Source organism: Cheilinus undulatus, linkage group 1 (genome assembly GCF_018320785.1).
Source record: "Cheilinus undulatus linkage group 1, ASM1832078v1, whole genome shotgun sequence".
Taxonomy (NCBI): Eukaryota; Metazoa; Chordata; class Actinopteri; order Labriformes; family Labridae; genus Cheilinus; species Cheilinus undulatus.
In genome coordinates, this window is record NC_054865.1 from 31,724,586 (window position 1) to 31,737,026 (window position 12,441).

The 12,441-nt window shown below is 40.6% G+C and overlaps 1 protein-coding gene across 4 annotated transcripts in view; it reads left to right on the forward strand.

The window, feature by feature from the left end:
• Nucleotides 1-12,441, forward strand: part of chd9 (chromodomain helicase DNA binding protein 9) — an 88,642-nt gene that overhangs the window by 66,757 nt on the left and 9,444 nt on the right. For all 4 annotated transcript variants that reach the window (XM_041792982.1, XM_041792973.1, XM_041792989.1 and 1 more), the window contains 14 exons: nt 1,105-1,300; nt 1,537-1,719; nt 2,693-2,878; nt 3,094-3,204; nt 3,363-3,562; nt 5,062-5,261; nt 5,403-5,562; nt 8,081-8,170; nt 9,108-9,211; nt 10,180-10,297; nt 10,433-10,490; nt 10,809-10,857; nt 10,969-11,215; nt 11,364-11,569. In XM_041792982.1, coding sequence (XP_041648916.1) covers nt 1,105-1,300; nt 1,537-1,719; nt 2,693-2,878; nt 3,094-3,204; nt 3,363-3,562; nt 5,062-5,261; nt 5,403-5,562; nt 8,081-8,170; nt 9,108-9,211; nt 10,180-10,297; nt 10,433-10,490; nt 10,809-10,857; nt 10,969-11,215; nt 11,364-11,569 — 2,108 coding nt within the window. The remainder of the gene's footprint in view (nt 1-1,104; nt 1,301-1,536; nt 1,720-2,692; nt 2,879-3,093; nt 3,205-3,362; nt 3,563-5,061; nt 5,262-5,402; nt 5,563-8,080; nt 8,171-9,107; nt 9,212-10,179; nt 10,298-10,432; nt 10,491-10,808; nt 10,858-10,968; nt 11,216-11,363; nt 11,570-12,441) is intronic.

The following is a 12,441-nucleotide window of genomic DNA, read 5'->3' on the forward strand; positions in this document are numbered from 1 at the left end:
GACAAAATTCACAATGAAGCTAAAATGTTTATTTCCATAGACTGTTAGCATGCTGTTTTATCTTTTTGTGCAACTTTCTAGTGGCAAACATCTCCCAGCGTTAACATGTTGCCTGTTGTCTTTAGGATTTTATTAATTGAATCTGCCCTTTTCATGTTACAGTGCAAAATGTTTGATGGACCTTTAATAGATGTGAATATCAAGACAAAAAATGCAACTGTTCAAAAGAGGAAAGAAGCAGAGTGTTGGAGGGATAGGCATCTATCAGGTTCATAAAGATATTTCATACATTCTGAGGAGACAGGGAAATAGTTAACTCTCTCCTTGCTTCCCTTTGTGTGTTTGCATCGCCACTATGTATGCCGTGTCTTGGTTAATCCTGAAAGTCTTAGAAAAAGCTTAATTGGAGTGAGTGGTTTGCAACGACCAATAAGAGGTTTACAACTAGCCTTTAGGTTATGAATGCAACAACAGATATAATGATAGAAACACAATAATAATGTTTAAACAGTCTGACCTCAGCACATCCCTGCCTATATTTTCATTCTAAATTCTGCCGTCTCTCAGTCTTTTCCATTATCAAATCTTTACTTTTACTTTTTCTCTGTCTCTCTTTTCTTCTGGCTTCCCACCAGCAGCCGACACAAACCCTTAACTATTGTAAACATGTGAGGTGCTGTGCAGCACAGACCTCAGACAGGGTTCAGCAGCAGGTTATTTAAGCCCTCGGGGCTCCACTACATGAGACAAGCGGTGGTTTCTGTGAATCTTCTCCTGACTGGAAGTGGATTACCCTGGAGGAGGGCAGGGGGTCAGATTGTGGGAGGGGATGAGAATGGACACAAGATGAAAGCGAATAACAACTACACAGTTTTATCTTTGAGCACACCGTTTTCATTTGTGGGAGGAAAGGAAAATAAAAGCTATTGTGAGACTTTAGGGCCTGGGTGCTGTAGCTATTGAGTAACACTAGATATCTTCAGATATTTTTGAATAATTCTCTTCAGGAAAACAAAACCTGTTACATTTCATTTCCCATTATGCCCATAACATATTCCAGGATACTGTGCACAACTTTCATGGCTTAACTTCTCTGTGTTGCAGGTACTTGTATGAGCGGATAGATGGACGTGTTCGTGGCAACCTGCGACAGGCAGCCATTGACCGCTTCAGTAAGCCTGACTCAGAGCGCTTTGTTTTCCTCCTCTGCACGAGAGCTGGAGGACTGGGAATCAACCTCACAGCTGCAGACACCTGTATCATCTTTGACTCTGACTGGAACCCTCAGAACGACCTGCAGGTACAACATTAATGTATACACCGACTCACTCAACAAATCGCCATTATTGTTTCAGCTTTTAATCATTTTGGCACTCTGTCTCTTGCCTTACATCTGCTTGTGAAAACACTTGCCAAAAAACAGTGTTTTACATGCCAGGTATCAGAACAACTGAAGATTTGAGTCATTTTAAACCAAACGTACTTTTAAACAACCAAAGATGTAGTTTCTTTAATCAGTTTTTCCGTGTTGTTCAGGCCCAGGCTCGCTGCCATCGGATCGGTCAGGACAAGGCGGTCAAGGTGTATCGGCTCATCACCAGGAACTCGTACGAGAGAGAAATGTTTGATAGAGCCAGCCTCAAGCTGGGCTTGGACAAAGCAGTACTGCAGAGCATGAGTGGACGAGATAACAGCCTGGGGGGAGGCACAGGGGGAGGGGTAAGATTAAAAATTTTCCAGATTATCTGATCTAGAAATAGTAAATTAAATCCATTTGTCATATTGATTATATTCAGTTAATTTTCAAACAGAAAGTTTGTTTGTGATCCTTTCTGGCAGGGCAGTAATATTTTTTTCCTCATCGTTGAATGGTTACAGTTAATAGCAGGAAACCACTTAAATGTGATCTTATTTGTCTTATTTTATTGTTTTGATACATACATGTTTCCTTCTTGGCTTAGCATCAGCTTTCAAATAATACAATCTTAAATCCAAGTGGATCTTAAATGCTTAGTTTGCTAAAGCTCATCTTCTACATTTAGCTCCAATTTTTAACTCACTGCATCATTACTGTGAAAATCGTAACAGTAAATTAAACTGTGTCTCACTGTCACAACCATTCCTGTTGCACTTGCTTTATTTCAAATATTTCTTCTAGTTTTCTCTCCAACAATAACAAAAATCAACAGTTTCCCATATTATCAGCCCTGAGTAATATCGGAGAAACACTGTGACAGATGGCAGAAAACAAGATGCCAAACAGTGAAAAACAAATGTGTACAAACCCGCAAACTTGGATCTTGCTCTTGAAATTTCTACTTAAAGTGTAACCAATCCTATTAGAGTCTAATCTCTTTGTGAGGGAGTGTGTCAACAACATGTGAAGTGTGTAGGAGGATGTTTAGCTGAGGTTGGTGTCCTCTGAGAATTATCTAAAGTACAAAGAGGTTGAGCTATTAGCAGGCCTCCACATCCGGTCTGACTTTATAAACAGCTGCTGGGATGGTTTGAAATTATATACAACAGATACATTACAACAGGTGTCATATGTTTGTTTGTTTGTTTTAGTTGTTTTTTTTTGGGTGGGGGGGTGCTGTGAGGTTTCTGCGCTGTTTCTTTATCCTGCATATTTAATTTTACAATTTACTTGGCCTTACTTAATTTGTCTCATGTATACCTTTGATACCTTCAGGCTGTGCAGCAGCAGCTATCTAAGAAAGAAATCGAGGATCTGTTGCGACGTGGTGCATATGGGGCGATCATGGATGAGGAGGATGAAGGGGCAAAATTCTGTGAAGAGGACATTGACCAGATTCTCCAGCGCAGGACCAAGACCATCACCATCGAGTCTGAGGGACGAGGATCTACCTTTGCTAAGGTGACTTTTGAGATGCATAAAGTGCTCTAAAAGTGAATTAAAATGAATTTTTAATAAATGCTTATCTGTTCATATGCTACTTAAGCAGTATTATTTTTGATGACTTGATGCTGTGTTCATTTAGCACTGTTATGTAATTTTTAATGAGCAGCAGCATCTGATAGATTGCAGATTTGATGATGTTGCTTATTTGTGACTCTGATGTCTGCTTTCAGGCGAGTTTTGTGGCGTCCGGAAACCGCACAGACATTTCACTGGATGACCCTAACTTTTGGGACAAATGGGCTAAAAAGGCTGACATTGACATGGAACTGGTCAATGGAAGAGTAAGTTCTGCAAATAATTGTTTATACAGACCTAAGCAGGATTTATATCAAATATGTTATGTATGGACATCCAGTAGAGTTGAGGCCTGTCTTAAGCTGTGTCATGGAGAATTTTATCCCTGAAATCTTGTTGTTTGCCCTCCTTCCCCCCTCTGCAGAACAGCCTGGTGATCGACACCCCTCGTGTCAGAAAGCAGACAAGGCCATTTAGCTCAACAAAGGATGAGTTAGCTGAGCTCTCAGAGGGTGATAGCGATGACGACGAGACCAAACCTAAGCTCAGGCGAAACTACGACCGTCTCAACAGCTATGGACGCACAGAGTGCTTCAGAGTGGAAAAGAACCTCCTTGTTTATGGGTAAGATGATCACAGCAGCCATATATTTTACAGTGCCTATAAAAAGTATTCACCCCTTTTGATGTTTTACCTTTTAATTAATTTTAGAAATCAATAATGGGCAATATAATTTGTCTTTTTGACAGAAAAACCCTAAAAACCTATTTAATGTCAAAGTGAAAACAGATTTCTACAAAGTAATGTCAATTACCAAAGAAAACATTTCATGTAAATTAAGTTACTGCATAAATATTCACCCCCTTTAAGTCAGCATTTAGCAGATGCACCTTTGGCTACACATCTGGACTTTGTAATTTTACTTCATTCTTCTTTGCAAAACTGCTCAAGATCTGTCAGGTTACACAGGGATAGGGAGTGGGCTTTGACTTGGCCACTCCAGAAGAACCACCTGTCTTTAAACCATTTTTCTGTAGCTGTATGCTTCGGGTCATTGTCTTACTAGAAAATAATTCATCTCTCAAGCTGTAGTTCTCTTGCAGACAGAATAAGATTGTTCTCAAGGATTTTCCTGCATTTTGCTGCGTTAATCTTACCCTCTACCTTTACAAGTCTTCCACAGACTGAGAAGTATCCCCACAGCATGATGCTGCCACCCCCATGCTTCGCAGTGGGGATGGTGTGTTTGTGGTGATGTGCAGTGTTTAGTGCTGCCAAACATAGCATACTGTCTGATGGTCAAAAAGCCCCATTTTCATCTCATCAGACCAAACAACTTTCTTCTGCTTGACAACGGAGTCTCCCACATGTCTTTTGGTGAACTCTAGTCAAGATTTAATGTGAGTTTTCTTCAACAGTGGCTTTCTCTCTGCCACTCTCCCATAAAGCTTTGACTGGTGAAGAACCCATTCAACAGTTGTTATATGCAGAGACTCTTCCATCTCAGCTGCTCAAGCTTGTAAATCCTTCAGAGCAGTCATAGGTGTCTTGGTGGCCTCTCTCACTAGTCTCCTTCTTGCACCGTCACTCAGTTTTCATATTCCTTTCATTTCTTGATGATGAATTTAAATGAACTCCAAGGGATGTTAAGTGTCTTGGATTTCTTTAGTATCCATCCCCTGACTTGTACTTTTCAATAGTCTTTTCTCTGAGTTGCTCTGTGTTCTTTTTTCTTTGTGGTGTAATGATAGCCAGGAATATTGTTTAACCAGTGACTAGACCTTCCAGACACATGTGTCTTCATACTACATTCATTTGAGACACATTCACTGTACTCAGGTGATCCCAATTTATACAATAGCTTATTTTACATTGCATATTTTTATTTAATTTACATTAGTTTGTAGAAAACTGACTCCAGTTTGACATTTAAGAGGTTTTTCAAATTTTTGTCAAAAAAGCCAAATTATAATGGCCATGGTTGATTTATAAAACCAATATAAGGGTAAAAAATCCAAGTGGGTGAATACTTTTTATAGGCACTTTAGACTGGCATCTCTTAAAAATTAAGCAAAACTTTCCCATGAAGATGATTTTTCTTAAATCCTGCTTCCGTTCCTCAGTTGGGGTCGTTGGAAGGATATTCTGAACCATGGGCGTTTTAAGAAGCAGCTTACAGAGTGGGATGTGGAGTCCATCTGCAGGGCCCTGCTGGCTTACTGCCTGGTCCATTATCGGGGAGACGACAAAATCAAAAGCTTCATGTGGGACCTGATTGCTCCTACTGAGGATGGACAAACCAAAGAGCTGCAGAATCACCTGGGTGAGCCTCAGCACTTGCAGCATATATCTGACTAGCTTTTTATAACTAGTATAGGGAAATAGTGCGTTAAGACCATGTGTTTCTTAAGATTTTATTACTTATGCTGCCCCCTTTCACCCTTAACCTCTTTGTGTCCTGTAGGTTTATCTGCCCCAGTCCCTCGGGGCAGGAAGGGGAAGAAGATGAAGACACAGTCTAGCTCTTTTGACATCCACAAAGCTGAGTGGCTCAGGAAGCACAACCCAGAGCACATGCTTCAGGATGATGGCTACAAGAAACACCTTAAACACCACTGCAACAAGTAGGCGGGAAATATTCTTGATTACTTAAAACAGGATTATTAAATTAAAGAGACAGTTGTTGTTTTGCGTATTTATAGTATTTTAACTTGCTTGCAGCACACAAGGCGACTAATAGTCTGGGTTTTGGTTGTTTTATTGCCTGTAGGAGAGTGTGAGTGTGTGTGCTTGTGTCTGTGTTCAAACCTTTGTGCTATTATAGCTACTGGCAGGTGGTCATTATTCTCTTCCAGCACAGATTGTATCAGTTTATTTTTAATACAATGAAGCCTGAGTGAAAAATGAAAATACAATTTGCACGTGTCTCAAATTCTAACTCTGGCACCTCCAAGCCATAGTAATTAGGAGGCACTAAAACATCTATTGGAGCCGACAGCAGACCGATTCATTAACGGACGCGTATCACTTTGAGACCCGCTGACTGATATGATTGTTAATGAGACTTCAGCCCAGCTAATGGCCATCATAGATCTCTCTTATTTACAACAGAGGAAAAAAGATGGCTGCTATTAAAATACAGACCACAGAGATATAAAGCTGAATAGATGGCTGCTGTTTTGTTCTAAGAGGGGGCTCATGTTTATTGGGCCATGGGCACAGAGCAGTGTAGCTTCCATAGAAAGTTCTCCATTGTTTTCTGGTCCAGTTGTGTTGAATCCAGGGATTGTCTGATACGTGACATGCTGGGCGAATGGGGACACACAGCCAGCTGAGTTTGCTGACTTTTGCGTTTTTCACTTTGAGGACCTGGAATGTGATGTGGTGCAAAGAGGGGTGGAGAGGTGGTGCTGATTGGCCTCCTTAACAGGACAGCTAAAGAAGGAACAAACTCTTAGATTGACATGGTTAATATTGGTGGAAAGTTTGGGTCAGAACCAACAGGTTATCCCTCTTGCAGTTTCACTGTATACATATCAAATATGAAGCTAGCATATAGTTTTGGGCTGAAGCACTAAAGTTTAACAGAATCAGAATTTTCACACTGCCTCAGTATCTCCCTGTTTCTGATTTTTTGGTAGCTCTATTAGAACCGATCATGAGGGATTCTTTGCATACCATTCATGTCATGCATACTTGACTTATTCACCGCTGAAAGACAGCGTATGACTGTGCTGAAATTGTCTGCAGCCTCCGAGTGAACCACATTGCACACATAAGCACACACACAATGACTAACAAAAGCTTAGATGGAGAGCAATGAATGGCTGTGCTGACAGGCAGAGGAAGCAGCAGCTGCTCCTGGGCGGGTCCACTCACACAGGAAGATGGAGGGTGGAGGAGTAGTGAGGAAGTTCAAGACTTTGATTTAGCTGAGCCACAAGTGCAGACAGGTCACCACAGACATCCATCACCCTGACAGACATATAAGCCCTGAAAATTTTACTGTCTGTAGATCAGGGATGGATTTGGGCTCATTTGGAGTAATATTTAGTTAGATTACACCTTATTAGCAAAAGGAATGCCTCCTATGAATTGTTTTCTTTGTGAGGTAGTGGACACTTTTTCAGTCCTGGCTTTGAGTGTTATGGAGTCTTATGAGAATTCTTTTCACATCTAATTTGCTTTGTGAAAACAGTTCTTTTAATCAGGGTTGTAGGGTGCTCCATTCATACATTTCTCTGATCATTTGACGGTGTCAGGAGCACACTGTATCCTCTGAGATGACACCATACTGAGGAGAACAATTGTAAGACAGCTAATAACTACATAGCCATGCTAATCCTCCACAGAGGGCTCTGCTCTCATGCCAGAAACCCTTAAAACCCCCGCGCCGAATTTTTCCAACAGCAGACATTACACGACAGAATTTAATAATCATTATGTGTTCAGACAAAATACAAAATCTCAAGGCATACCAGACGTTCCAGCCTGGCACACCAGCACAAACACATTTCCCACCACTTGACTGTGTCTTCGCTCAAAGCCCTGCTGGCTGTGATGTGTGATCATGCATCACAGAGCTAATGTCTCCCCTGTGAGTCAGCCTCCCTCTACCTTGTCAGCCTCGGCTTCCCAGCCTTCATCTACTGCCAGAGCACGACCACATGACGACTGGAGAGAGACTGCCGAATGTTCATTCAGTCCTCAGATACGCTCATGACTCCCTGTGAGGTCTATACACTAACGTCGACATCACTCGAACCATAATACACATTAATTGATCTGGCTTAGTCTGTGTTGTGGCAAGCACTTTGGAGGCAAGCTTATGATTAGTATTTGAACACACACAAAAAATCCAAGATCACTATATATATATATATATATATATATATATATATATATATATATATATATATATATATATATATAAAATGTATGTATGCTTTTATTTAATGTGCCAGTAAAGCAATGAAACAACCAGGTTTGATTGTAGGTTCACAGCTGAATTGTTGCACATTTCTCTCATTTGCATTGTGTTCATCAGTTTGCAGCTGAGGTCTGTGTGTGTGTTGGTACTGCTCACTCAGCGTTTGTTCGTGGTCAGGGCTTTGTTGTGACCAGTGGGTTTTCTCTGTGCAGGGTGCTGCTCAGGGTCAGAATGCTTTACTACCTGAAACAAGAGGTGATAGGGAGCCAGGCCCAGAAGGTGCTGGACGGTGCAGACTCCAGGTGAGCTCAACTTTGACCTACTCATTACTTACAACTTCCTGTCCTTTGGTTTCTTATTTGTGGGATTTGTCTTCTGTTTTAGATGCTTAAAGCATGATTACTTTATTCTACAAATACAATGAATGTCCAAAAACACAGCTGATGTCTGCTAACAATGTGTCTAATAAAAAATCTGACTGGATTTGTGATAATCACCGAGTGCCAGATTTAACAGCTTCAAACAGAATGAGCTAGAACTCTATATAAGCTTGTACCAAAATCAAGGGTAAAAAGCAAATTTTTATCTTTGAGTGACAAATGTGGTCGTTAGTATCTGTTATCAACCTGTTGAGGAAAGAAACAACAGATCAGCTAAATTAGCAAGACAGTTGTAGAGCTCCACCTACTGGTGAGCATTGGGTTGGTTTTTATAAGATTCCTTCCTGCCAGTGTTATTGCAGATGGTTAATAAAAATGACTGCTTACAATAAAATCACTATAGAGCCTAGGAAGGTTGCTACTTTTCAAATAATTTTATCATTTCTTTTTTTTTTTGTACTTTTATTAAGCTTGTGGGGATAAATGTTTGACCTTTGAATTTCATTAACAGCAGTGTAGTTTTTGTAAAATGGAAGCAGATTTAAATATAGAAAGGCCTCTGTCTAAATTATAAAACTTCAAATATGAGCAATTATCACACATAAATATTTACAATATAATAATTAAAAAAACAATACAAATTATTTTGCAAATTTGATAAGAAAATAAGTATTTGAAGACCTTCTTTTCCTTTAGCTAAAGGCTACTTAAAACAGTCCAAGTGCATGGATTTACTCTTCCTCGTATATTACAATATTGGAACTCATCTAATGTCATACTGCTGTTTTTGCAGAAATCATTAAAATGCAATTATCAAACCATATGATGCTAATTTAACTATCCTCCTCCTCTTCATCAGTGAGATTAAGATCTGGGTACCAGATCCGGACCATTCAGAGCTGCCAGCTTTGTGGTGGGATGCCATTGCTGACAAGTGTTTGCTACTGGGCATCTTCAAGCATGGTAAGAAACCTCAACTCTTTGCATTTTCACACCCCCAATATGTTTGCTGTGGTCCCAATCATGGCCCAGTTTGTTACATTGTTGCATAGTTTTATCAGGTTTGGTCTGTGTTCACAAGGAGAGCATTTACAGTAGACCAAAATGTGTGATGCACTTAATGAATAAATTTAAAAAGTATATGAGAATGCAGTTTGATACTTTGCCCTGAGATAAATTCATATAAAATTTATTAGGGATGCATTAATATTGGATATTTGCTGATATCTTGAATTCCAATTATTTACCAAATAATTTTATCCAAAACCGATATTGATACCCATATTTAAATGTAGTTTAAACATATACATTTTAAGTCCTTAAAACACACAATTTAAAGTGTGAGGATGAACAAATTAACTAATTTTCATCCTTAAAACTAAAGTTAAAGTGTAGGCAATGAAGATCCTCCAGTTCTGCCTGTGGTGGATTTACGTTCACGTTCTCACTTCAAATGGACTGCACCAGAGTCCAAATAAAAGCAGACAGAGACCCACCTTTTCAAGCATACACAGTCAGGTTAGCTGGTCCGCATCAGAGTCCAGCGGACAGCTTTCATCATAACCTATAAAGCGAACCAACTTCACAATGAGCTCAAGTTCATTTCAACCATGCCAAAAAGGTCTGGTATGAAAGCACTCTTACTTGTTGTGGTTTAATTCATCTGCTGGTTTTTGCTCTACTGTTCAAGTGTGTGCACTCAGTTTATTAAGGGGAGGGAATGTCTCAAACTTTGAACATTACTATGCCACTGTTCCTTTTTTTAAAGCTTTTTTTTCAGACTAATTGTGTTAAAATTATTTTTTGTGTTCCAAAATTATATGGCCTGATAATAACAAAGCATCCAGGCTGTGTATATGCCTATCCTAGAGTTTCCGTGTTTCATCCATAGCATGCTAACTTTATTTGCTTACCCCTGTGTGCACTCTCAGGTTATGAGAAGTACAACACTATTCGTGCAGACCCGACTTTGTGCTTCATAGAGCGCGTGGGACGACCAGATGAGAAGGCCATCGCTGCTGAACAGAGAGGCAATGATTTCATGGATGGGTGTGTTCATCATACTGGTCCTGACTTTTAAAAACACACTGTTTCAATGTGCTGGGCTCAAGTTTAGAAGTTTTTAAGACTGTTGCAGCTTGGTTGTAAGCTACATAAAAATATGCTTTTTTTGTTCATGTGTAGGGATGTGGATGATCCAGAATACAAGCCAGCCCCAGCCCTGCTGAAGGACGATATGGAAGTAAGTCATATATCATTTCATTTATTTCAGCTTGTTGATTTTTTTTGTCCTGTAAGCTATCACAGTCTGGAAACCTTAAAAATGGTTAAATTTGGACACTGATGCCCAAGCTGTTAGACTCTGTCCATGTACAGAGACTATAGTCGTCAGAGCAGGTTACCTGGGTTCAAATCTCACCCAAGGCTCCTTTCCCTCCTCCCTCTCTCCCTGATTTTGTACTCTATCTATTGTTGGACAAAATAAATTCATAAATGCCCCCAAAATTGTTTTAAAATGTTTAAGTGTGTTTTTTAAACCTGCCATGACCTTCTCCTGCAGGATGATGCCTCTTCCCCTGGAGACTTGGTGGTCACTGACAACGCTGGAGGTGAGTTTTAGATACTTTAATTCCCAACACCCAATACCCAAACTTATAGAAATAACTTCTCTAATAAACATTAATCGAATGTCTCCCACACTGTGTAATACTCTGATATAGATGCAGTTCCAGTGACTGGAGGTGAAACTGTCTACTGGCCCTCCTCATCTGTGCTTACAGCAAGGCTGAGACGCCTCATCACTGCCTCACAGCGCTTCACCAAGAGCCGGCAGATCCTCCAAATCCACCAGACTCAGTCACAGTCCCAGCCCACAATGATACTGGCTGCTCCACTCTGCCCACTACCCCCCACTCTTAATGACACCTTGAACCCCAAGATGGCTGCCAAGATTGAACGCCAGCAAAGGTAAGATCATGAAATAGTTCACTGCTTGATATAAAGATTCAATGGAACTTATAGGAAGTGATATGTGACTGAAAGGATATTTGATTGTTACAAAGATTATTTAGCATGTAAATTTTGAAATCGATGTGTATTTCTTTATCTCACTCAGATGGACCAGGCGAGAAGAGGCAGACTTCTACCGTGTGGTCTCCACATTTGGTGTTGTTTTTGACCCGAACCTCGGCCGATTCGACTGGACCAAGTTCAGGGCGATGGCTCGGCTGCACAAGAAGACTGACGAGAGCCTGCAGAAATACTTGTGTGCTTTTACTGCCATGTGCCGAAGGGTGTGTCGCCTGCCACCCAAAGAGGGAGGTCAGTAGTCTGCCAGCTTATTTACAAACACCTGTCACCTGCTTTTACAGAAAGTCACTCAAAGTTTCTTTAATTATTTCTAGTGTGAGGTAAGTAGGATGTCTGATCTAAACTCAGCACAAAAACTAAGGAAATTTGTGTTTGGTAGATTATTTCTTGTAACAATGCTTCTTGGCAATAAATCTTATACTATTGGAAAGCCTGTTTATTTCCCTTTTAATTTGTAAGGAACATGAGTTTGTGGGATGAGCAGCAAAGCTGAGTATGTGGGTTGCGCCCATGAAAAATTTGCCTGATCTTCTCTGCCAATGCCAAACAGCTTATTCTGCCATTGACGCTTTTTGGTGTTGTTTGGGGGATTGTATGACTGAAGTCTGAAGAAACAAGACATATTGACAATTTAACAATGTATTCATTGAACAAACAAGAGCCTCGGTAGCCTGTGGAAAAAAAACATTCACAGCCATAACAGCCTGGCTCCTCCTCCTCATGCTGGCCACCAGCCTGGTTACACACTGCTGTGGGACAGCATCCCATTCTTTAACCAGCATTTCTCACAAGTCAGCCAGTGTGGTTGTGTTGGTCACTCTGGCAAGAACAGAATGCCCTAGCTGATCCCACAATGGGGTTGAGGTCAGGATTGCTGGCAGGCCATTCCATCCTCTCCAAACCACCAGATTCTGGAGGTAGTCACTGATAAACCCTGCTCTGTGGGGGGCGAGTGTTACCATCTTGGAGGGTAGAGTTTGATCCCAGACTGTGGAGAAATGGGGTTGCCACAGGTTGCAGAATCTCATCTGAATATCTTTCTGCATTGAGACTGCCTCCTGTGATAAAAATCAGGCACTTGATTCTCATCACTTGAGGGTACC